Source organism: Chelon labrosus, assembly GCF_963514085.1.
Source record: "Chelon labrosus genome assembly, chromosome: 17".
NCBI lineage: Eukaryota > Metazoa > Chordata > Actinopteri > Mugiliformes > Mugilidae > Chelon > Chelon labrosus.
Genome location: NC_140350.1, coordinates 12,312,676 through 12,337,774, shown reverse-complemented (window position 1 = coordinate 12,337,774; position 25,099 = coordinate 12,312,676). Strand labels below are relative to the sequence as shown.

At 43.7% G+C, this 25,099-nt stretch overlaps 1 protein-coding gene across 1 annotated transcript in view; it reads left to right on the top strand.

Moving 5' to 3' along the window:
• mtus2a (microtubule associated tumor suppressor candidate 2a) overlaps positions 1–23,401 on the top strand; it is a gene marked incomplete at its 5' end in the record, with an annotated part of 29,005 nt that extends 5,604 nt beyond the window's left edge. Inside the window, 13 exons of the mRNA XM_084565212.1 lie at positions 535–822; positions 12,701–12,865; positions 16,881–16,979; positions 19,203–19,390; positions 19,478–19,603; positions 21,034–21,100; positions 21,471–21,685; positions 21,790–21,895; positions 21,999–22,072; positions 22,172–22,270; positions 22,390–22,509; positions 22,635–22,735; positions 22,899–23,401. Coding sequence (XP_084421338.1) covers positions 535–822; positions 12,701–12,865; positions 16,881–16,979; positions 19,203–19,390; positions 19,478–19,603; positions 21,034–21,100; positions 21,471–21,685; positions 21,790–21,895; positions 21,999–22,072; positions 22,172–22,270; positions 22,390–22,509; positions 22,635–22,735; positions 22,899–23,316 — 2,066 coding nt within the window. The 3' untranslated portion in view covers positions 23,317–23,401. The remainder of the gene's footprint in view (positions 1–534; positions 823–12,700; positions 12,866–16,880; positions 16,980–19,202; positions 19,391–19,477; positions 19,604–21,033; positions 21,101–21,470; positions 21,686–21,789; positions 21,896–21,998; positions 22,073–22,171; positions 22,271–22,389; positions 22,510–22,634; positions 22,736–22,898) is intronic.
• Positions 23,402–25,099: the final 1,698 nt, after the last annotated feature.

Sequence of the window (25,099 nt, the reverse complement as noted above, 5' to 3'; positions counted from 1 at the left end):
AAACATAGGCAAACTAGAGTGCACCGTATGTATTTGCATCACCAGTGCCCTGAACTGTGAGTGTCACATTGAATGTCCTAACTGTGTTGGCGCGAGAGAAACCGCTGGCCGCTAGCCCAGTCCGAAAGCGTGACCAGAGCCAACCGCAGCTGTTCACAGGTTGTTGTTGTTGTGTTCAGTTATTATATTTGCTTGCTGTAGCAGCCGGAGTCGTAACACGGAGAACTTCCTGGTGCTCACTGAGAGCTTAGTCGACACGGGATAATGAATGATTCACTGGGGAAATAAACATAATAACTGTGTGGAATCTTACGCATAAATCTTTGCTTAATGAGTTTTTTCACTCACTCACACACATACACACACACATGCATAATCATGCCTCCTATTCAGGACGCACATTTAAACAAAGACGCGAAAATACAGCTAAATACTAAGAAAGATGTTTACCATTGTCCTCCAGTTAAGTGTTTTCTTTTGGTTGTACGGTCAGTTTTAGTATTTTAAAAACTGAATTTGGTTCTTTGCTAACAGATGACCAGGTTGTCACCCATCAAGCCGCTTCTCCTCTGGCTTCGACAGCACCAGCCCAGCCCCAGGCGGCCGCCGTCGCCGCCTCCTCCTCCTCCTCCTCCTCCTCCTCCAGGTCTCTGCTTCCCAAATCAAGTCAGTCGGGCCTGCGTCCCCCAGGCTACAGCTCCAGCCGTCTCCCCGCCGGCCGCCTGGCAGCCTTCGGCTTCGTCAGGAGCTCCAGCGTATCCTCCGTCTCCTCCGCCCACTCGGCCGACAGCACGCAGAGCGACCCTTGCAGGACGGCTCACCGTGAGTTCAAAATCTGTTGACGCTAGTTCGCGCCATACGTGAAATTTGATTCCCTCCTTTCTCCTTTGCCTACTTCTACGTATTCCCCTTATGAATATGGTTTGCATAAACAGCCCCCTCCCACACTCATTATGTTACAGTTAGCGTTCTCGTTCCGAGCTCCACCTCACTTACACTTTACTGTACGTTCGCTGTAATCAATAACTGCAGAGCTTTAGCTGCAACACATAATAAGATCCTTCTGGTGATAGATATTGCCTGTAAATGTGTGTACGGTTGTTGGTTGGGTGCTGTTCATGTTCATGATTAGATGAGTTTAATCATGAAGACATGTACAGATGCTCTACAGAATCCATGTATCACAAATTACTGAGCCAAATAATGGCACTAAGTTTAGTTTATTAAAGTAATGAGGGGAGGCTGACACAGTGATGGAAAGTTAGCATGACACTAAAGAGAAGAGGGCAGTGACTTTACAGTAAAAAAGTGATAGGCCACTGATTTAAGGTGCCATGACTCACCAAACCTCCTCATTGGACGGCTCAGCTGGTAACCACTTTCTCTTGTCTTAAAAATAACAGATCACATGACGTCACTCCCCAGACTCATCAGTAATTTAACAGGCTCTTAACAAGGCCTGTGCTGCAGATTGTCTCAGCATCAGCGGAGATAACGGGTCGACTGACTTTGAGTTGCTGACGACTGCAGGGTGTGGGTTGCTTTCATTTTCACAGTCGACTGGAACTCACAGACCTGACAGCCGAAATTTCAGGGCTGCTCGGCAGGCTGCTCGGTTAGTTGGCTGAATTTTGTGCTAGCAGCATGTGTATTTAATGTGACCTACATAGGAAACGCTTGCTCTTTTTCTCCCAGTTACAGTTGACGTAAGCGCCTCCATTCCCGCGCGCGTCAGGCCCCCTGTTATGTCATCACTCCTTTCGCTCATTCGCCCCTTGAGTACTCGTACTGTTTTCATCTTTTTTTTCTCTCTCTCTCTCTCTCTCTCTCTTTCATTTGTTGAAAATGAATCCAAACCGTGTGGTATCGTGGGGTAGGCACCGTGTCACCTGCTGTGAAGTAGAGGAAAGAAGAATCCCTTGGGTACCTTGGGTCTCCAGAGCAGAATGTGTTCGCATAAGTGGAGAAGTTTTCATTTTTGGAAAAAAAAAAATCTCATCTGTTCCAGGAATTTATATTAATTTTATCAGTCTTTTTATAAACAGTCTCTCCATCTCTGGGAGAAAACATTATTTAAGATGAGTGCTCTTATTGATCAAGAGTGTTTGAACGCATGTTGTGATTCATCGGTTTGCAAATCTGTTCATATTTAAGTTATGTTTAGGTTACTTACTAGACCGAGCCTTATGTCTTTCTGTTAGGAATGCACCTATTTACCAGTTATACACCGATCAGCCACTTGATTAAAACCACTGACATGAGAAGTGAATAACATTGACCCTCTTTTGACAATTCATTGTGTTCTGCTGGGAAACCTTTGGACCTGGCATTCATGTGGATGTTACTTAGACATGTAGCACCCACCTAGACCAGACCAGTCACCCCAACCCCACAGCAATGACACTCCTTGATGGCAGCAGCCATCCCCAGCAGGATGCCGCCTGAACGGTTTGGTCAACGGCACAAGGTGTTGACCTGGCCCCGTATTCCTAAAGATTCTTAGCGCTAAGAGTTGCTCCTAGTGGCCAAATTCTAAGAAAATTCTTAGAATCATGACGTTTTCTAAGAATTTCCTCTCAAAGTTAGGAGTAGCTCCTTGTAAAGATAAAAGGTATTCCTAAAGAATCTTAGCTCTTAAGAGTGCTCCTAAGGTGAGATCTGCTAAGAGCAGGGAGGAGGACTTTTAGGAGCCTTAGGAATTTCTTAAGCAGAGGAGAAAATGGCTGAAAGAAGAGGCAGGAGATATATTCCCCAAACACTGAATGACAATCAAGCTTGTTACAATCGCAATATCACCGGAAATGAAAGACATCACAACACTGAGGTATTTAGCAACAGGAAAAATGCAAAAATGCAACAATGCAGCAGTGATGACTTGGGGCCAAATCTACGTCTGTAAACACTTTTATTCTCATTGACCAGTTGATTTGAACCAACCAACACTGCTTCTTCTAGGCCGGTTAGCAATCACAGAAATTGATGAAAGCTGAGCCATTTTACCCTCGTTAATACCAAATGGGTGAAGTGCAAAATGTTACCAGCGTGGTAAATGAATGAAAGCAAATAAATAGAACTATCAGCATGTGAATACTGTGCAACTGGGCCTGAGTTTAATCACACATTTTATAAGATAATTTTTAAAGTATAGCTTACTATTTATTTATTTTTATGTAAAGTATTATTTATAATTACACAGTCTTCATAGAGATTAGATTCTGTTATTAAGTCTATTAATTTGACGTCCATTCTAGGCCAGTTATCACCAAAAGTGTATTTTTATCTAGCTTTTAGGATCAACCAATCACACCTCTTGAAATGATGACTCATACCTAGCAACGGGGTCAACCACACCTCCTCACTGAGATAAGAGTTTCTGTCCATTCCTTGCTAAGAGTTCTCTGAAAATTTTCTGGAATCACTCCTAAGCTAAGACTCCTAGCTAGGAATGTTTAGGCTAAGTTAGGATCTCTATGAGAGGATTCTTAGAATCTTTAGGAATATGGGCCCTGGCCTCCAAATTCACAAGATCCCATACCAATCAAGTATCTGTGGGATGATCCACAGAGGACCCTCCCCTCAACCCACAGGACACAAACACCCCCCCACTAAGGCCCATGTCCATTCTCTGACGAGTCACAACTGTTTTGGAGGCACAAGGGAGACCTACACAATATTAGGAAGGTGGTCATAATGTTATGCCTGAATGGTGTACATCGTTATCAGCTGATATTCACCTTGCTGACAGCCATTGGCCTGATTTCAAATCCGATTTGTTTCATAGTGTGACCAAGGACTAGAGGAAACAAACAAATGAAAATATCAGTAGCAGTGTCAAGTTGAGGTAGTGGGGTAAGGAGGTTAGGACCCAAATGGACTCAGAGGGTTGAGGCAGGAGTAGGCAAAAGGTATTTAATAAAAACAAAAAAGACAAAACTGAAGGCACTGCAGATGAGGCAGGAAATCCAAAAAAAAAAAAAATCAAAACACGATGAAAACTAGAAAAAGACATGAAAATCTATGGCATGGAAAGACATGAACTAGGCACTGAAACAGTATGACACGACAAGGAACAAAGGGGAAGGCAGGGCTATATATACACACGAGGAACAGAGGGGTGACGAGACGCAGGTGAAACAAATCAAGACATAACAAGGAGAAAGCAATGACCTAATCAAGAGGAAGAACACAGGGAGTAACACATAACAGGAAATCAAGAACTTAACAAAATAAAACAGGAAATAGAAAAACTAAACACTAAACCATGACTGTAAAAATCAAAGAAGTTAACTACAATAAATACAATAAACAGAAACCCAAGAAACTAATCAAACCATGACAGAAAACCATGACAAGCAGGCCAAATTGTTTTAACACTGGTGTCGAGGTGGAACGCAACTAATAAATTCTCAATAAAAAAAAATAAAATGTTAGGTGCAGATATAGGAATAGCAATATTTCTTCTAGTTTTTTTTTCTTCCCTAAATCCATATCAATCAGCTGTACATGGTGACACCATTTTCCCCTGCTCGATTTTCTGCCAACTTCAGTCTTCTGTAAAATCTATTCTCCTGATCTCCTCCTCCTTCATTTCAAACCTCTAACTTCCTACATAACTTCATCAAAGGCTCAAAGTGATATCTCCCTTCAGCTTCAGAGTTAAGCTGTGATCTCTAAAATATAAAAAGACAAGTGTAAAACAGAACATTAATCTGTTCAAACACCATGATGGCACTTGGTCATGTTATGGCGGTTATGGTCATTGTTATGAGCAACAAATGCAACAGAGACACCAGTTATGGATTTTTCCTGCTCCTCTTCCACACAACAGCTTCATTAGTTTGGTACTTTTCCAAATAAATGACCTCACAAATGTCAATACAATGAATCAATGAGATTCGTGCAGGGAGAGCCATCTCCGCCGCACGTCACAAGTTCACATTCAGCAGCATGTATTGGACTTAATGTGACTGCAACAAGTGCATTCACTGAATCCTAAACATACAACGATGTAACAGTGTCCTAACCTCTTTGTTCTGTGCAGATTTACTCCAAGAGACTACATGTAGTTCAAAACTCCTCAGGCGTTTCAGCCACTTTTTTAAATGTTACATCCGTAAACACGCACATAAACACACACACACACACACACGTTCTCCCAAACTCACAAAGCACTTGTAACACCTGTCAGCAGAGCAAAGAGGACTGGAAGTTTTTTTAAAAGCAGTGCCTGCAGCAGAATGTTCCTCCTCCTGCTGCTGAACCGCTGCTGCTCAGCGCACGGTGGGACCGAAATGGAATCAAGGATGATAGACATGAGAGGCAAAAGATTAAGGGCCTTTGATCCTGGTTTTTGTGTGTGTCTGTGTGAGTCAGAGAGTGAGCGAGGCAGGAGGGGAAAGCAGGAACATTTACTTCAACTTTTGACTCGGTGTGGTGCTCGTGACCTTTGTCTGTGAGGCATTTGAACCCTCCAGATTAAACTGGGCTTGACTGTAGATCCTGCTCGGCCTCTACCACTGTGTGAGCACTTGATGAGCTTTAAACAGAAGGTCGGCCGGTGTCTGGCCTTTTTCCGAGACAATGGGGAAACTTTTAAAGTTTCTTTTTTCTTCTGGATTGAGTTGTCATACATTTTACTGTTCGGGTTTGTCCAGAGCGGCAACCTCTGGGGCCGAAAAATGAAGACAAGGCAAAGTTTGCAAACTGCACTTCCTCAAATGGCCAATTCTCTTCCAAAAGATAAAATGTCCAAATTTACAGCAGAAATAAATCTGTGGGTGTTTATAGCTAATTCAACCATTTATGGCAACTGTACAGGGAGAACATTTTTGTATCAGTCATCCTTTAAATGGAGCCGAGGCTTAAAGTTATGCAAAAACTAAAGGCATGTGCAGCTTTGAGTGACAGGTTTGTGTAGTCCGAGAGCTAGCTACCTGCCCGGGCATCACCCACCCACCTCAGCTCCACTCACGCACCACCTCTTTGACCATTTTTGAATTTGAGAGTTAGGTCGGAGCCAGTGCCACCGACATAAAGGTTCAAAATGTTCGTCCGGCTTTATATTTAGTCAGTGTTTTGTTTTTTAACTTTAATCTGAGCCTTTACCTCCCAGTTAAGGCACTGCCATTTAATAACACTGGCAGAATAAGTCTGACATCTCATTCAAAGTGAACTAAAGTGAAGCTTTTCCCTAATTTAAATATTAGATATTGTCGGTTTCATCCAAAAAGAATTGCATCTTTGCATAACCCAAGGCGGTACGCGAATGATTGGGATGTGCTTCTTAGTGACTGCTTAAATCAATTTCGTAGAGGGTATTAGTTTTAGATATTGAACTGGTAAACAATTCAGTTTCTAATTTGCAAAAGCTAAACTGAATCTATTTACTGGTGCACGCACATCCTGCACACGTGTGTGTGTGTGTGTGTATATGCATGTACGGGATGCGTTTCAGCCGTACTCGATTTTCCTCTTCCGCTCCGGGATCTTTGCTCCCTTTTCACCAGGGCTCGTGCAGGGATCAAAGAACATGGAACTGACAGATGAGCTTTCACACATCTTTCCATCAAGGACGTCAAGGGAGCGGCAGCAGCAGCAGCAGCAACCCGGTACCTACTTGTGCCGAGAAGAAGACAGGCCGGGCTCAGTTGCCCGGTTTCCCCATTGATCGGCAAGAAAAACGGACTCCATTAGGGCCCTGGATGATACAGATAGAAGAAATCATTAAGGAGCAATGGGGAGGAAATGATTGCAGTGCTTCAGTAAAGTGGGTTAGAGAAAAATCCCTGGAGTTTGTGCTACTCTCTGTTGTAGTTCATCAACCAGCCCTGATCAGCGCCCTGATGTGTGCGTGCATGTGCATTGTGTATCTGTAAATAAAAAATAGTGAGAGGGAGAGTAGAAAGTACCTCCAGTAAGAACAGCCAATATATATATATATATATATGTCTATTTTTGGACACATAACACACACACTAAGATATTCAAGGTCACATTGAACTAAACTGCTATGGCCTTGATTGATTCTTATTGCCTGTTTGCATATAAATTAACATGCGAAATGTGTGTGCTAGTCCAGCGTCTGGTGGGATAAAGGTTACTCCATATGGCATTGATTAGCTATTAACCCAATCCACGCTGACATCTCCTGAGGTGCTTCACGGATGCGCGTGTGCTTTAGAAGGAGAGCGTCCATGCATGTAAGATGCGGGGCAGATGCGTCGTTAATTCCACTGTGATTGACAGACTCCGAGAGGCGAAACCAGCAGACGGAGGCTGATGAAGCCTGCGCCTTTGAGCCGCGCTGAGTCCAAGACGGAAACTCAATCGCCCAAAACAAACAGAGTCTCATCGCCTCCATCCGTCTTTTGTTTAGGTGATAATGAAATAATGGAGGCAGGGCAGAAGTGAGCAGGCAGCCGACGGGAGCTGAAGAGCTGAGGGGATGAAAGCAAATTCGATGAGTCAAAATGAGCAAAGGGGAAGAGAGGAAGGGGGAATGTGAAGGAGAAAAAAAAAAAAAAGAGAGGCACGGAGAGATCGGCGCAGGGAGCAGAGTGGATGCATACCCCAGATGCCATGGCTCAGATCTGGTCTGTGACTCATGCTAGCTCACTGTGAACAGATGGTTTCTGTGGTGCATGTGCACACACAGCTATACGCGAACATGCATACACACACACACACGTAAACACACACTAGTGGAGCAGCAAATTAGATGGGCCAATTAGATATGGCTGCCATTCTGTGGATGAGGAGAGAAAAACTAACATGGCAGAGGCGTATTGAAGCAGCAGAGCTGTGACAGGGAGGATGGGCTCGATGGGCCTGTTCATTAACTGATAAACTCCCAGTGTATCTCATCCAGCTCCGTGTTAATCAATGTTTATGAGCTTGGGCCGATGGTCCAGACTTACAACAAGTGTATTGAAATCAGATAAACTCCAAATGTGCTCTGTCTAACCTTTCACTTAGTCCCCATCTCCCCAAGATGTGAAAGAGCTGGCAGCTCTCAGGTTTTGCACTTATTAAACTCATCTAAATCTGCGAGCGCCTTCTCATTTTTCTCAATTCCTGTAATTATTCAGGAGACAGAACCTCTGTTTTTCATCATCTCGCCTGCTTGGGAAACCTCATTAGTGTTTATATTGTCAATAAATTACTTTTTCTTCTGCAGCATGTACAAGCGTTCCTCCTTAGCTTCTGCCTAATCAGCCTGGTGTTTTCCCCATCCTTGTCAAAGTGCAAAAATAGTTTGTCTTTTAGCTTTCACATTAGCTCTCACATTTTTCATTTATTTCCCATTGGGGTTCAGTTAATACCCTGCTATCCACTTCAAAACAAGCAAGTAGCGACTGCAAATATCCTTTGAATCGGGTCGTTTTAGAACAGCATAGACAGCGCTGTGGAAGCATTTTGGATTCAAATCAAATGAGGATAAATAGGAATTGTTAAGAACATTTGCCTCCTTATGTCGCATTTGCTGCTTGAACAAAAACTGGTGTCTGTCTGTCAGTCGACTGAAACTCCCTCTTGTTCATTAGTTTTGTAGATTCTTCACAGCTCGGGAAAATATTTTCCACCTGGTCATTTGTGACCTGTAAAGATGGACGGAAACACCAGTTTAAATGTGCCAATGTGAAGCCACTACACCCATGGAAAGAGAGTTAGAAGTGCAGTTTGTGTGTTTGTTTGTATTATACTTGAATAATATGAACCAGTGTCATACTAACCCCTATGTGCATTGAAATGAGCCTGCTGCTGGAAAACAGATCATTTATATTTAAATATTGCATATTTACATTTCTATTTTTCTCTTTTCCATTGGCTATATTTTTTTCTTATAGAGGTTTAAATTGTCTGCTTAATGTTATACCAGAAGCTTCGGTAAATTTGCACTGAATTTAAGACAGCGCCATTCAGGATTTTCTCAAAAGCAAACCAAAAGTGCTTGTTCACGTCGAAACATGTGGTTTCGCGGTGGAGCTGATTTTTGATCAAAGATATTTCAAGTACTTTTGTTGCCTGAACTCACGTCTTACCGTGCCGTTGTGTTGTTGAGTGAGATGATCACTTCCTGCAGATGGTCACCATCAAAAAGCTGAGCTTCCATGTAGCCGTCTGTTAATCTGGCCTCCGGTGCCTTGTTCAAGGACACTTGAGCAGGGATGATTCTGGCTGTCACTGAGTTTAGAACCCAGGCTGTGTGGTTAACAGATGGTCACCTTAGGTCGCTTTTTTTTTTTTGCCCTCACTCTCAAGCACACAACTTCTAGTTCTTTCCTCACTTGGATGAATCATTTCATAACTTCTGCCACTGTGCCTTTCCTTAGAACCAGCACTTTCTATCCAAACCCTGACAGCAGCACTGAATTCTATTCTATGATTTCTTAAAATTTAATTAAATCTGACACTTCACTGATTTAGTAAATGCTGGTATATCCACAAGCATAACTCTTTTGTTGGCCATGAAAGGAGAAAGACTAAACATGTCCTTTTCAGGTGGAATTAATCTTTAATCTCTTGACAGCTAGGAGAAGAAAATAGGCCGGCTGTTGTCGGCGTTATCATCTAATCTGTCTCTCCCTCTGTCCGTGACCCAGGTGTTGTCTCTGCAGAGCCATTATTCTGACCTGTATGTGTTTAATCTTGACTTTCACATGCATCATTGCAGATGCACAACTGGTATTATGTTATATTTATTCTCAGAATATATACAATGCTGTGATTAGGGACTGAGGTGTGTGGGACATTTTCAACTTGCCAGGAGAAGATATTTGGTGAAAACACTTACTTTTCAGTTTTTGTTTTAGTTTAAAGTTAACTCAATAAGTTCAAATATTTTTTAAGTGATCAAAAGCAATATTTTAGTCTTGAATATCAAATTCTCTTCTAAATGTTGCCGTTTAGACAGACTTCCATTTATCTCTTGTCAGGATGAGACATAATGTGGACACTACAGTGTGTACACACTGTATAGTATGAGCGCGGGGAATACAGTGGCCTTCACTTTATGACTGACGGATGGAGACTGACGTTTCAAAGCCAGCCTCGAATAAACGACAGGAAGCAACTATTAATAAGCAGAACAAATGAAAGCCTCTGATGAATACAGTCGTCAAGCTTAATTACACACGCTGTCTTTTGCAGTGAACGGCGCTGAATGAAGCTGACATCTGTCTGTGATAACACGTGGAGTAATTAAAAAAGCCAAAATCAAGGTTAGACTTTTCTGATCAACTAGAAATGTGACTTCAGCGCATAAGCACTGATTTCATTGCACGTGGGATCAAAGTTTGGTGTCAGTGGTTTTAATGTTGTGGCTGATCAGTGTAGTTTCACGGGAGTATTTTAGAAGTACTTGCTATTATGATTTCATATATGATCAGCTTATAAAATATAATGCAGGTTCGGCCATTGAAACATGATCAAATCATACGCCTGGTGCACATTTTTGCATTAAACCCACCACCCATATTAACAGGTATCTCCTATATCCCAATGACCGCATTCATACAGGATGCTTCAATAGCATATAATACAGTTTAAATTATCCCCTTATTTCCCAGAGGATACAGGTTTTTGAAGCATAAGAGCTATTTCTTTGACTTGTCAGCACTGCAAGCTGTGCAGTGGGTTCACTTCAGCAGCCGATGTGCATGAAGGCGCGTGCACCTGGGCGGTCTTGATCAACTCCTTTAGGACAGCAGGAGAGTTTATTTTGCAAAAATGTGCCGATTTGGCTGACGAGCACAAAACAGTTTCTGCTGCAATCAAATGAAAACACCTCCAAGGTCCGAATTTTGCCATTTTGCCATCAAATCAATCTGGTACAGAGCCATTTTTTTTTTTCACACCGGGTAAAAACTCGAAGAATGCACATGGCTCATTGTTTTCTTGCCAGCTGTCTGCTTTGTCTTCTGTCAGTGAGGACTAAGAGAAGTCAGCATTTTTCTACTGGTATTAGTTTTGCTGTGAGGGGCAAGCTGCTCCAATAAAACAGCCTCCCGCTGAGCTGGAAAAGAAAAATCCTGCTGTCTTTTGTTCTCGGCTGTTCACGGTCCCTTTTTAATATCGCCAGTATTTTTCATCTGTCTTCATAATATGGTAAGCTTGCCACCAGCTCCATTGCAGCTCCATCCCAGCTCCATCCATTTATTCCTCTTCCCCTGCACTTTTTATGTCCTTTTGTGAACCTCATCCTCTTCCTTCTTCTGTTATCCATCATGTGGCTGACGTTTCACCAATCAGCGATGCATATCAGCTTGCTTTTACCGTTAATGAGATACATCCCTTTCTTCTCTCTTTCCCCAAGCTCATGAATTACAGTCTCCATTTTATAATTCAGAGCATTTCTCAGTGCTCAGGGAGTTTGGTGGTACAAATTTGACCTTTGACAAATGAGCACATATCTGCTCATATCAACTAGACAGTTGATCTGTGTAAACTAAGATAACAGGGAACCAGTCGATTCAATTTAGGAATTTTCGGTTCAGTGTGGATCTGTGGATCAGGCTTGTTCCAGTGCATCCCACAGATACTCGATCAGTTTGGGATCTAGTGAATTTGGAGGCCAGGTCAACACCTTGTGCTGTTTTTCATGTTTTTTTTTAGTTGTTCCTAAACCGTTTTTGTGTGTGGCCTGTGTCAGGCGGCATCAAGGAGTGTCATTGCTATGGGGTAGGGGTGTCTGGTCTGGTCTAGGTGGGTGGTATGTGTTTAAGTAACATCCACATGAATGCCAGGTCCAAAGGTTTCCTAGCAGAACATTGTATTGTCTCAGGATGGTCAATGTTTTTTCCACTTCTCCTGTCAGTGGTTCTAATGTTGTGTCTGAGCAGTGTGTCAGTATTCACACGATTGCCACAATGCAAATTAAATAATGCGTTCATAAATAGTTCACAGCGTGCACACGTGTACGTGTTTGCTAATCCTATATACATGCACAGGAAGGTGGGATGCTTTTGTCTTCAAAACAATCCACGCCCCTGGCATAGCTGCTCCTCTGAATAGAGGAGGCTCCCCGCCGTGAACTATTCTAATCCTCCATGCCTGAGGAGCTTGGCACGACATGAGACAACGCAGACCAAAAGAAACCCTTGATATCTGCGTTTTCAAAGAATGATGTTTTTTTTTTTCATTGTGCAAAATGTGGATATGGGATGCAGAGAAGTTACGTGTTACGTGTCTCAATCACGTGGCAGCTTCACTTTAAGTTGCTCATCCCTGTTTGTCACGTGAAGTCGGTGGAGTAGTCCATATAGGTTATAGCTGCACTAAAGCCTATGCATGAGCAAAGATGGTGCAAGTGCTATGTGTGAGTGTGCACTGTATTTTCCTGTGTATGTTCCCATTTGGAATTTTCCCCTGCGTGCGTGCGTGTGTGTGTGCGATTGCAGGATAAGTGCGCCGCTTCAGGTTAACAACAGGAAGATTGAGAGCAGCAGCAGTGAGACCCAGAGGTTACAACCCATTTCTCAGTCCAGTGAACCTAAATTTAGACATTACACAGCCACGGCCAAGACTGTGGAAGAACTAATATGTGATTGTAAGAGGGGGGAAAAAAATGGGAATGGCAATTGAGATAAAGAAGATTTGAAAGGGAACTCTCAAGGTTATCCCACCTTATCTGCTATAAATTATTATAAAACTTGTGAAATAGATGAAAGGCCTTTTTAAAAGAATCCAATTTGTATTGCAGGTCTGAGTGTGAGCGAGGAGCCTCCTCTTCACAGGGTGACCACGGGCCCCGCTTCTACGGATCACCAGAGAGGGGCACCATGTCGCAGCAACAGCCTCCAGCCGCCCTCCACCCCGGCCCTCCCCAGGCGCTACCTGCCGCCGCAGCCCAGAAGCTCTCCTGGAGGTCAGTAGGCGTTTGTGTAGCAGGATAGTGCATGATTTATAGATTCTTAGTCTAGTCTGTAATTTGTCTCAGCCAGTGGCGGGACGTGCATTTTTCACCTAGGCCTTCAATGCCCTCCAACCTGATTCAAAACACCTCTTAATATGGTCATTGTGACGAGGAACAGCATCAATACAATGTGTTTCAAGCTTCAGCCGCCTGCAGTTTTAATTGTGAAGGCCAGCAACACGTGATGGTTGAAATACGATTGGATAAAAGCTCTAATGCAAAGTTACACTGCCAGAAGCACCGTAGCTGAGAGACAGACAAGCCATAACATGAAAGGAATAGGCTATCGGGAATAATTTAATAAGATTAATGGGAAAGTATTAAAATGCATAATAAAGTTTAGGCCAGCAGAGAAGGCTTTGCTGGCCCTGACGGCCCACCACTGGCATCAGCATAGTTCCTGCATGAACACTCTGCATTTTAATATATGCAGAAATGTGGTTAACAGACATAACACTGTGCAAAAATGTAAAAAAGGCATGAAGTATACACCTGGAAGAGTGCAATGCATTCATAAACTCTTTTTCAACAATAAATCCACATACAGTTTAGCAGCTGCTGAAACTCACTTTGAAAAATGCTGGTACACACAAATGCAATACACTCACAAAGTCACTTACGGGATGTAATGAGCTGTGTTAGAAATGTACAGTTGTCTTTTTAAGTGCACTTAAATCATGCTCTTTTCAGACATTTATTCCTCTTTGCCTCTGTTTGTGGTGACAGCATTTCCTCCAGTTCTGGGAAATCTGAAAAATGCCCAAATCAAACAGCTTAAAGTCTGTGGTGAAGCACAGTGAAATACAAACACTACACGAGCATTTCACATTTAGTACAGAATAAATCTGACACGTTAACCGTGTCAGGTGTGACACGGCTAATACGACACACATTCTGACTGTGATACTTTTCACACGCGGTTGTATTTCACACATGAGTCAACACCAGAAGCCCTATAGTATCACACTTCACTCAGTCACATGTGAGGGATGCTGGTGAACATTTTACAGTGGCTGCCTGAATGAAGGTCTGGATGAACAAAATTCATTTTAGACAGCAAAACGACACAAGCACTTTTGCCAACAGGTTCTTTCGTCTCTTTGTGTATCATGGATGCAGACAGTGTGGCGGCAGTGAGAACATCTCTCTCACCCCGTGGGTCCTGTGCTGATTTTAGATGTGCCATAAATTATTGATGCAGAAAGTCCCTGTCAAGTTTCAAGCCATGCACAGGCATTGCTTTTTATATGAACAACACATTCAGTTGTTTTAGTCTGTGTAGCTTAGCACAATACCGACTTGTTAAAAACACCCACATCTTATAAACAGACTCCTGCTGAACTCCTGAAAGCTTCAGAGAAAACCCTCTGTGCCGAAAGCCAACAGCGAGCTTCCACTTGAGAGTCACACTCATGTGTATGTGGCCACAAAAGACGAACAACTGAACATAACATTGCAGAACTATGGCTCTGATGCCTTGCCACATAAAATGTGCAGTACACCGATCAGGCACAACATTATAACCACCTTCCTAATATTGTGTAGGTCTCCCTTGTGCCTCCAAAACAGTTCTGACTCATGTTACATCCGGACTAGGGGAACCTAACGCAACAAGAAAGGATGCTCCCCTCTTTCCCCACTCCCAAGGATGACTATGGCCACAGAGCTGCAGTCCAACGAAAGATAATTTATTGAGGAAAATGGTAGCATTAAGCTTCAGGGTGAGCAACTTACCTAACCAAAACCAAAGAAAACAAATTACAGGTTTCTAACCTGACTCCCTGTAAAATAAACAGGAGAAAAAGAGATAAACCAAAAGAGCTACTCATCCCTACAACTACCTGGACTGCTAAATCTCAGCAAACAATACAAGTACAAGTTCAACACAACACAACCTGGTGCAGTTGGGTCAGGTAAGGTCAAGAGAAGAGAGCGAATGTCTCAAGCGGCAGCCATTTATAGCAGCTCCACCAGTCCATTCACCAATCGGCAACCAGCACCTGGAGAGACACCAATGGTGGTAGCACCACCCTCAGGCAGGGAGGAACAACAGCACAGAAAAATCACACATCGAGACCAAAAGAATACAAAATTATGACCATGACCCCGGCTCATAACATTCATCAGAGAATGGACATGGGCCTTCTGAGGGTGTCTGGCAACAGAATGTTGTTAGTGGGGGGCCTTTGGGTGCTATTCTGGTCTGGCCTGGAATGGTCTCGGTGGGTGGTACATGTCTAAGTAACATCCACACGAATGCCAGGTCCAAAAAAGTTTCCCAACAGAACATTGTGTTGTCGCAAGATGGTCAATTTTATTCACTTCTCCTGTCAGTGGTTTTAATGTTGTGGCTGACTGGTGCACCTTAAAGGTGCAGACTATGATCCAAATGTAACCAAATCGGTGTCCTGAAAAATCTGACGGGCTATCATTCTCAAATTGACAGTTTTATTTTTATTCTGTCAGACAAGGATAGTACCAAACCAGCCCACCATGAAACCTAAATTATTAAAAACTAGAGAAGAGGCCAATCCAATGCTTAGTATTGATTCTGATATTGGCCAATGGATCAGGTGTCAGAGGCAAATTAACTGTAATCCAATCCAATTGATTAGCTGTTCAATGCTTGACATAAGTTTGATTTCTGCCGTGACATGTAGACACGTGTCACGAGTGGCAGTGACGAGCAGCATGTGTCACGAAAAGCGGTAGCGGTAACGTGAGTGAGACCTGTCAGCAGTGCTGTCGTTGTGTGAAGTTATTTTAAGTTAAAGAAAATCTAACATAAAGCAACGCTGAATGCAACTTTCGTGGTTTTTGAGTGCAGCAGCAGTGTTGGAAAGTTTGCAAGAAGCATCATGGAAAGGTGTGCAAGTTGCTGTATCAGTATCACTATTGGACATGAAAATGTGGTATTGAGCCTTAATACTCAACACGCTTAGATAGGCGTGCTTTTACAGCCAAATGTGCGAGCATGACACTCCACGGAGGACTGCTAATGGAAACGATTCAGCTGTGTTATCCTGAGCTGCTGCGCGACTGATAAAAATGTGCGTTGACCCTTTGATTTCCCACCAACTCACAGTTTGTCTCATTTTACACACAAATTCAAAGGCTTATACACGGTTTTTGTAACGGTACACTGGTGCAATGTGACAGTCCGTGTATGTACTGGCAGTAATGAGTCACTCCGAGAAGCCACATTTGCATGACTGCATCAACATGCGGGGGGAACACACACGCGCACTGTCTCTGCAGGCCTGAAGTATCTCTCCAGGGTTATGTGGGGATTTGTTCAGGATCAGAGGCTTCTCTCCCAAAACAGGTCTAATTAGTTTCTTTTTCAAGGCCCCTCTCTCTCCTGCTCCACAACAGGCTCCCCGCTAACCTCTCCAAACTTCCTTCCTTCCTTCCTTCCTGCTCCTTCATTCGCAGCGTCCTTTTTTCCTTCCCACTTTGCAGCACTCTGAGCTTCTGCGCTAACACGTCTCACATTAATTGCTTCCTATCGAGCTTCTTGATTTACACCCACACGCCTCACAGAGTCTGCAACAGATTTAATGTGAAACACACGAGGGCACAGCACTGACACCATTTATAAGATATCCTGGGTTCCTGATTTTTGCCTACCTCGGCTACAAAGTGTGTAAAGTCACAAAGAGCAAGGAGGCGATAAGCACATAGGCACATGTGCTTCTCTTTGACCCACGGCCCTGTGGGACATAGTTATGCTGCACAGCAGGGGGGCAAAAATCCAAAGATTGAAGAAGAGCAGTGAAATAAAGAAAAAAAAAAAAGTCAGTGAGAAGGAAAATGAGCAAAGAAATGGGAAAAGAAGAGCATGAGATATTTGGTTTGGTTCTTGTGCGTGTCTGTGTGCGAGGATGTTTGACTGAAATGTGGAGTGGGGTTTTCTGAAGCTAATCAGCGCCCACTGATTTCTTTATCCTTCTCTCATCGCCTACAGTTGGCAGGAAGGAGTTTCAGCGGAGTTCAGAAGTCACGCGTTCCCTCCCGTCCTCCCCAAAGAGGCTGGCGGTGGTTCCTCCCAAACCTCAGTCCCCAGGTGAGTTTTTCCATCGTTGCCAAAACACCACAGAAAGAGAGGAGGAATAAATTGAGAAAGTGTCAGTCCCTTCCTCGCTCACAGTGTCACAATAATTGGACTTTTTTTTATTTTTGGGGGGGGTGTTCTTGGTAGCACCTAAACTTTTGCCAGCATGACAAGTCAGAATGTATTCTTTGAAAGAGTTCTATACCAGAAGCCTGGTGACTTTGACAGGTCAACAAAGTCCAGTACTTTCCTAATGTGGCTTCTCCTACTTCTCCTCTTCCATCAAACCTCTGTATTTACAACCTGTCCTTTATCCAGCCACAAACAACAACAGTTTGCATTTATTTCAAATATCTGCCCCTAAACAGTTTCAGAATAGGAGATAATATGTTGCTTAGCAATTTCATCTATGATGTGATTTACCGTCTGGACTTTCTGCAGTGGTAGAATCACTTTCCAAACGTTCCCTCGCGTCACAGAGTTGACGCACATCTCCTCGGGCCTCTCTCTTCTCTCACCTTTTCCCTGCATCTTCTGTGTTCTCCCCAGACCTTGTCCCCTCCCACGCAGTCACAAAATAAAATTGCGTTTCTTCTCTCTAATTCTCTTCTCGTTCGCCGAGCTTCGACGTCTCGTGTCGTACCCCTGCTCGCCAGCAGAATGCAAGCGCGCTGAAATAAAACCGAATATCTCAGCCTGACTAATGACCCTACTCAACGCGGCCCCTGCTCTCCGTATGGATCGCCTTCTCTCGCCGTTTCTCGCGTCGATACTCCTCACCCATCAACCCCTGTGCTATTATCTGCATGCCGCCTTCGCACACATCCGTATAAACTCATTTAGAATTCACTATCCTCTCTCTAACCTTTCAAGACGATGGTGAGAAGGTGTTATTTAAGGAGGATAGGGGACTGGGAATCCTAACGTGGCTCCAAGGCAAAATAAAAAAAAATGACAGTGATATAGATGTAACACTGCTGACATTTGCAGTTTTGCACATTTTTTCGAAGCATAGCCGGGGATGCTTATAAGGCACGAAAGCACACCTGCCTTTTTTATACACCTTTCTGAGTTTAGTTCTTAAGTTTTTTCGAAGAGAAATTCCCCCATCTTTGCGTTCAGTTTACACCTTTAGCTCCTCTCTACTCTCTAAATTGGTTTTACACGTCAATCACCATTAGAGTCGTTCAGTATCTGCACGCACCCCCTCTCCCTCCTCCCCTCAGCCCTGCTCCTTGAATTGAATTCATTGTCTCTCAACTATTTTCTCTCTTTTTTTTTCTCTCCTCATTTTATCCCCCTCCCCTCGCTACCCCTGCCTCCCTCCACCCGATCTTTTACTCATTACCTGGGTTCCTGCACCCTGAGCCCAGCCTCACGTTGTCATGGAGACCGCTCCCCATGCTTCACTAGTCCTGAATGATATGGCTGAGGCAGGTGATGTGGAGCTGCGGTGATTTCATGTCTCGTGTGAGCTATTTCGGACTCGAACTCCCGGATTGTGAATTTTAGCAGAATATTCCGCAGAAGACGTGTGTGCTCACGTTGTGTGTATGTGTGTGTATATATATATATATATTCTAGTACATGTTCCCACTGCATGACAAGGTGACTCACGCAGAGGTTAATTGACTTGCCGTGTTTGTCAGCCACGACTTAATGGTTCCGCCCTCTGAGGAAAAACGGCTTTCACGTGCTCTTGTTTGTCTGGCCTTTAAATGAGCTCCGATTAATGGATGAAACGCTCAAGTAAACAAGCTCCACCGGTTTTAGTTAAACTCATTGCAAATAACACCCCCCCACCCGTGTGTGTATATACTGTGACAGCCTCTATGGGTTATTACTGATTGAGTTCAATCAGTATTTGATATCGATCTCATTCATCATGAGATCAAATTGTCCATCATGAGGAACACCAGACTAGTAACTACCCCAAGGCTTCCTCTGTAGAAAAGATTCAATTAACTTGCTATCATTTATCATGTGAACACAGTCATTAGCAGTAGGTCAGGTCAAATCCCCTCGGATTTAATGCTCATCAATTTCATCATTGGAGATAGATGTGTCCTTCTTAGATTTAAGAATTTGTACATGATTAATTAATGATGTAGGAAATATGTCGTTACAATATTTCCATGTGTTTTTTTTTTCTTGTAAAACACATGCTCGTGCTCATTTTGGATTTAAATTAATCTTCTGTGTTTGCTTCTTCTTTTTTTCCCCTCCCCCCTGCAGTCCAGTCTGGGCAGCGGCCTGCAGCGGCGGTGCGAGGGTCGGCTCCCTCTGGGTCACCTCTTCGCGTGGCCCCCCTGAGGCCGCAGCAGGAGCAGCAGGAGAGCCTGCAGAAGGAGAAAGAGGAGGCCCAGCGGAAAGAGAGGGAAAGGCAAGCGGAGGAGAGAGAGAAAGAAGAGCAGAGGGAGGAGGTGAGCTATCGAGGAGGTCAGCAGCAGGACCCTTGGAGTTTGCGCCGTTATACTATATTGTTCTGTTCCGTTCTTTGCCGCTTCCAGGTTCAGAGGCTGCAGGGTCGCTGTGAACAGCAGGAGAGGCAGCTGAAAGCTCTCAGAGATGAACTGAAGATGACTTCCCTAGGTCTGGAAGCCTTCATCATCACCACCCAGCATTACTGCCTCAAGGTAGTGAACTGGAACTAGTGCATATATTATAATAACCCTACAATACCACCATGATAACAACCATGTTCCGCTCTGAAGCACCTGCTCTCTGTATGTAAAAAGGGCTTTTTAATTACCTGAGGGTTTACGTGATGATCCTCATCATCATCATATCTATTTCTTCTTCCTAGATTTGCAAACACAGGGCCCTCAATTTACTCCAATCCAGGATTGTGTGACACACATGTGCACCGCGCACACACTTGAACTCGAGGGCACATACAGAATTTAACACCGTGAGTGGAGCTTCACAGCACGGTCAATGAGCGGCGCAATGAGCGAGAGGGATCGTGACTGTGGATAGGGTCTGCTGGAGTTCAGTGTGTCACCGTGGTGGTTTCATTGAGTGTCTGATGGAACGATCCGGCCTCTGAGGTGTCACAGCTGTAATGCTGCTGCCAGACTGTGGTGTGACTGTCTTACTTCTTTATGATCGTTGTGAGGTCTGTGGTCTGAATGCAGCTATCCCTGGCCCTCAGTGTCTAGAGGATAGAGCTCCCTCTGCTGGCGCCAGTGGGATACACATGCTGTGAACAAAAGCACTCTGTAAACACTTACTTCATGTGTAAACAATATTTATATCAGTGTTTTGATGAAGCAGGTTCCATTCAGTTTAATCATCATATCGGGATTTTGTCTACGGCAGTACAATGGCACAATGGTTTCTTATCTTATCTTCTTTTTGTGACTCAGACTCATTTGATTTTGTGGTGCCGTTTGTGCTGGATAAATATTAATTCAAAGGCTCATTATGGATGAAGGAAATGATAAGGTTTTGTTTTCCCAGCTGCCATTTCTATATTGTGTTTTTAGCCATGTGACTTTAAAAACTTTGATAGTGAACAATTCCACCTGGGTCCTGGCCTCGCAAAGCCTCCAGCATCACTTTCGGTTTATCTTGTTACCAGAGGTTGCGCTAAACTTTTTCAGGGTCATAAAAGTCCCGTCATAATCTATTTTTACCCGTCACTTTAATTTTTTAAAATGATAATAATGACACATTCAATAGCATTTCATTTTCATTACATTTTCATTGACTTTAAGTACTTTTTCAGAACAGTATTGACATTAAATGGTTTGGGCTGCCGACTGGGACTGCTAGCGCTAACAGCTCTTAGACGGTACCGTAGGATTGAAGTGCTTCACTGGTATGCAAATTCCATTTTGGTAGCCATGTCTATGTCTGTATGTCTATGGTTAGCCGAGCTCTGACGTGTGCATCAATGTAATCGGTGTACCAGGAAATCGCGCACTGACACAAGTTCTGTGTCATCAATATTCGGTTAACGCGACCCCTGCTTGTTACATTATCCAACAGTTAATAGCTTGTTTAAATGGTATACCCTGTTCCTGGTGTGTCAAACTGACGTTCACTGCCGATTTATTTTCAGAATAAAACTACAGAAGAAAATCAAAGGCATTTGTCCCTGGAAATGCAGAAGATCAGAGAGGAAATGGGTGAGTGAGACCAGACAACGGACTTCTCCGCTGCTTTACTTTGTTTTTGTTGAAAAGGTACAGGTGTTGGGCACAGGTGTTAGATTGGAATTTTAATTGTGTCTCTGTCCTAATCATCTCTCCCGGTAGACTGTAATAGTGTGACAGTGTGCCACCGTTGCGTGTCCCAGAACTTCTCAGCATCATTCCTGTTATTACTAAAATGGATTCTCACACTCATCCAAATGTGTTCAGCGAATTTAAAAGACATGTAGAAATGTTTGTTTTAAACTTCCAGTACCTATGAACGTGAACCACGTCTGCACAGGCCTCCATATACACAGTACAAAAACTGAGAATATACTAAGATACAATCCTTCTCCCTGCACAGCATTCAACTCGGTGCGTTGTGAGAGACTAAAGCGGGAAAAATCAGCCCTGGAGGTGGCCTTCGAGCGAGAGCTGCAGGAGCTACAGGTGCAGCAGGAGGCAGAGCTGGCTGCCATGGAGGAAGGGCTTCGGAAGTGTCACTCAGCCGAGACGGAGCACCTGAAGGTGGAGCATCGGTCCGAGATGGAGGAACTGAGGACTCAGCAGCAGGAGCAGGTGAGAGAAAAGGCGTCATGGGAGGAGGTTTGACCGTTCACGCGGGACCTGATCTGTCATTACACGGTTTCACTGTGCGTGTGTCCACTTGCATGATGTGTTAGATGGAGGAGATTACAGTCAACCACCAGGCAGCCATTCAGGAACTGAGAGACATGCACAACATTACCATGGCAACACTGCACGAGGAGCACGCCCGTACCATGAGAGGTATGATCTGAGGCCTTGTTTAAAAAAACACAGTGTGATGCAGGCACTGCCGGAAATTACATTAAGCTTCTTTATATTGTGGTTCTTCTGAATCTCTGCGTAGACTTGAGGAAAGCACACGAGCAACAGAAGGTGCTTCTAGAGGAGGACTTTGAGAAACTCAGGCTTTCTCTGCAGGTATTAATAAAAAAAAAGAAATCCTTTTCTTTTTGATTACTCATGCACTTGTACCAATGTGGTGTATAATATGGTGCTTATGTGTGTACACTTTCTTAGGATCAAGTGGATACTTTAACATTTCAAAACCAGAGTTTAAGAGATAAAGCCAAACGCTTCGAGGAGGCTCTGAGGCGGAGTACAGACGAGCAGATAGTTGTGAGTAAATCAACCGTATGTATTTAAGTGTATAATAAATGGGAGCAGAGCCTTCAGTCCTGACAGTGTCACAAATGTCTTTCTGAACACCGTCTATCCTTCTCCATCTGTGTTTTTAGGATGCTTTAGCTCCCTACCAACACATTGAGCAAGACCTGAAGAGCCTGAAGGAGGTCGTGGAGATGAAGAACCAGCAGATACACCAGCAAGAGAAGAAGATCTCCGACCTGGAGAAAGTGGTAGGCTCAAATAAGCCATCTCCGCCACACAAAGTCGCACACGTGCGTCAGTCAGAGGTCGTCACGTGATGGTCAGTGTGTCTGGTAAATTAAAGATTGCGCTGTGGTTGTATTCTGATTTTGAGCAGGCCCAAAAGAACGTGTTCCTCGAGGAGAAGGTGCAGGTTCTGCAGCAGCAGAATGAAGATCTGAAGGCTCGGATTGAAATGAACCTCGTCTTGTCCAGGTAAGACACATCCATTCATCATCATTATCATCTGTGCTTTTTTTCCATCTATCACTATGTCATCTTTTCCTCATAGTGGATTTTTAGCCAAACACAGCATGTAACATGAAGCGTCAGCTGCTTTATCCAAACATTATCTTTCTCTGCGCTGTTTTCCCCGCAGGCAACTGTCAGAGGAGAATGCCAACCTCCAGGACTCCGTCGAGAAGGAGAGCACTGAGAAGAAGCGACTGAGCCGGAACAACGAGGAGCTGCTGTGGCGTCTCCAGACCAGCCCTCTCATGTCCCCCGCCTCGTCCCCGCTGCACCGCTCCTTCTCTACCTCCCCAGCCCCATCGTCCCCATTGTTCTCCTCCTCACCTGTAGCAGGGTGTGACTCCCCCACTCACTGCTACGGCTGTCCCCAGCAAGCTCAGTACTCCTCCCCCTCCCACAGAGCCAACCAGAATCTCTCCCCCGGACCGTCCACGCCCACTCACAGGGCGCCGGTCAATCAGAATTACTCCCCCGGCCCGGGCACACCCACACACAGAGCCGGTCGCTGTAACGCCAACGCTTGTCTCAGCTCATTGCAGAGATAAGCGCTTATCTGTTCATTTTCTTATCTGACTCATTCTTTTTTTCCTTACTGTCAAAGCACTGAGGTTACACAATTTTGAACTTCTGGTGGCGTCCATCATTTGAAACACAACTTTATACACAGAAATCAGAGCAGCAGGGCAGTTCTCTGTCCCCCATCTATACTATTAATGTAAAGTCTTGAACTGTAGACTGTACATACTGTATGATAGTGACGCAGAGAGTGTTGACGTATAGTTAAATCTGCATGGGTAGTTATGAGTCCTGCATAGTACAGATGAAAGTAGAACACTCCTATGGCCAGAACGCAATACTCTGCAAAGGTCCTTAGTTAAATAAGCTCTGTTCTCTCATTGGGATTCGTTTCTTAAACTTGATTCTGTTTTAATTGATGAATTATTGAAGCCGTCAACTGAAATATTCTTTTGTTTTCTTTCTCATCCGGAAAAAAAATCCCTCCAAAGCGCCTTACACTCCGTCCTGCCGGCTCACCAGCAGAGAACGACCAATGTTTTATTTCTAAAGGACTCTGAAATTTGTTTCTAGCCTCCTCTAGGTCCGTGTAACGTTTTCTAATTCGTTCAGTGCTGACGGTGTTACAACCCTCTCCGGAGACCCCAGCCATTTTACCTGCAAAATGCACAGACCTTAATGTCTTTTTCAAAACCTTGCCAGGTCTTCCTACAGCGTCTCAACACTTGAGCTACTCGCCACCTCTGGGAATCCCTCAGGTCAACTCGCAAAAACTATGTCTGCCATTTTTGTATTTACCTCAGTGGGAATGTGCAGTCTGTTGTGTCTATAGCTCAACAGCAACAACAACAAAATCACACAAGCTACCAGTGAGCTCAAAGCTAAGGAGGGGGAGGGGAAACCTAGCACAGGAATCACCGTCTTAAATGTTGTCGTGCATTTCTTTACGATGTGACGTTTATATCTGATTCATTTGTTACATGTATTTTGCTACTTGAGCAAGCATGTACTGTGACAGTCTTCCAGTTTTAATGTGAAACTTTATTATTATTATTGCCGTGGTTTGTCTATTTATTAAGCTTGAGGCGTGGAGGAGATGAATGGCGTTTGTGTAACTTTGAAAATATCACTTACGGGACACAAGTGGAATATGTGATGGACTGCGGAAGAAAAGTAGGTATACTGCAAGATATTTGACTAGTTGTCCTCACACATACAGCTGTGCGCAAAAGTTCTGCATCCTGATGAAAACTCCTCATTGTATTGAGGGGTAAATACAACACGATGCAAAATGAAAGAAAGGAACCGTAATTGTGGCAGATGCAAAGGTTTAAGCTCCCTTTTACGTCCTCTACCCATCAGGCCTTAATTAACTTGTTAGGATTTGTAATAATTGTCAAGAATTAATGTAATTTCATTGTGGATGCACAAACTTTTGCTTGCAACTGTACATAGATGGTGTTCAGGGGAATGTCTTATAATATACGTGTCTATAAGCTATGAAGGTTTTTATATATATAAAAAAAAAATAGGTTAACCTTCGGTTTACCTCGTTGTGGTGTACTAGATTAGTGTAGACCTTCCTGAACCTGTGTTAACCTCTGCATAACCTCTTCTGGTTTGTGTTTCTTTTCCGGTCGTTACGTTCTAAACTTTTGCAAACTCACACTGAGTCCTCAGCGTGCCAGAATCTATTGTTCAGGGAATTATTTTCTAAATTTTGACTAGATATCCTTTCAATTTTCTTTTGTAAAGCTTCTGGACGGAGCATTACACACCCTCAAGATATTTCCCGAGATGCTTTTCCATTTA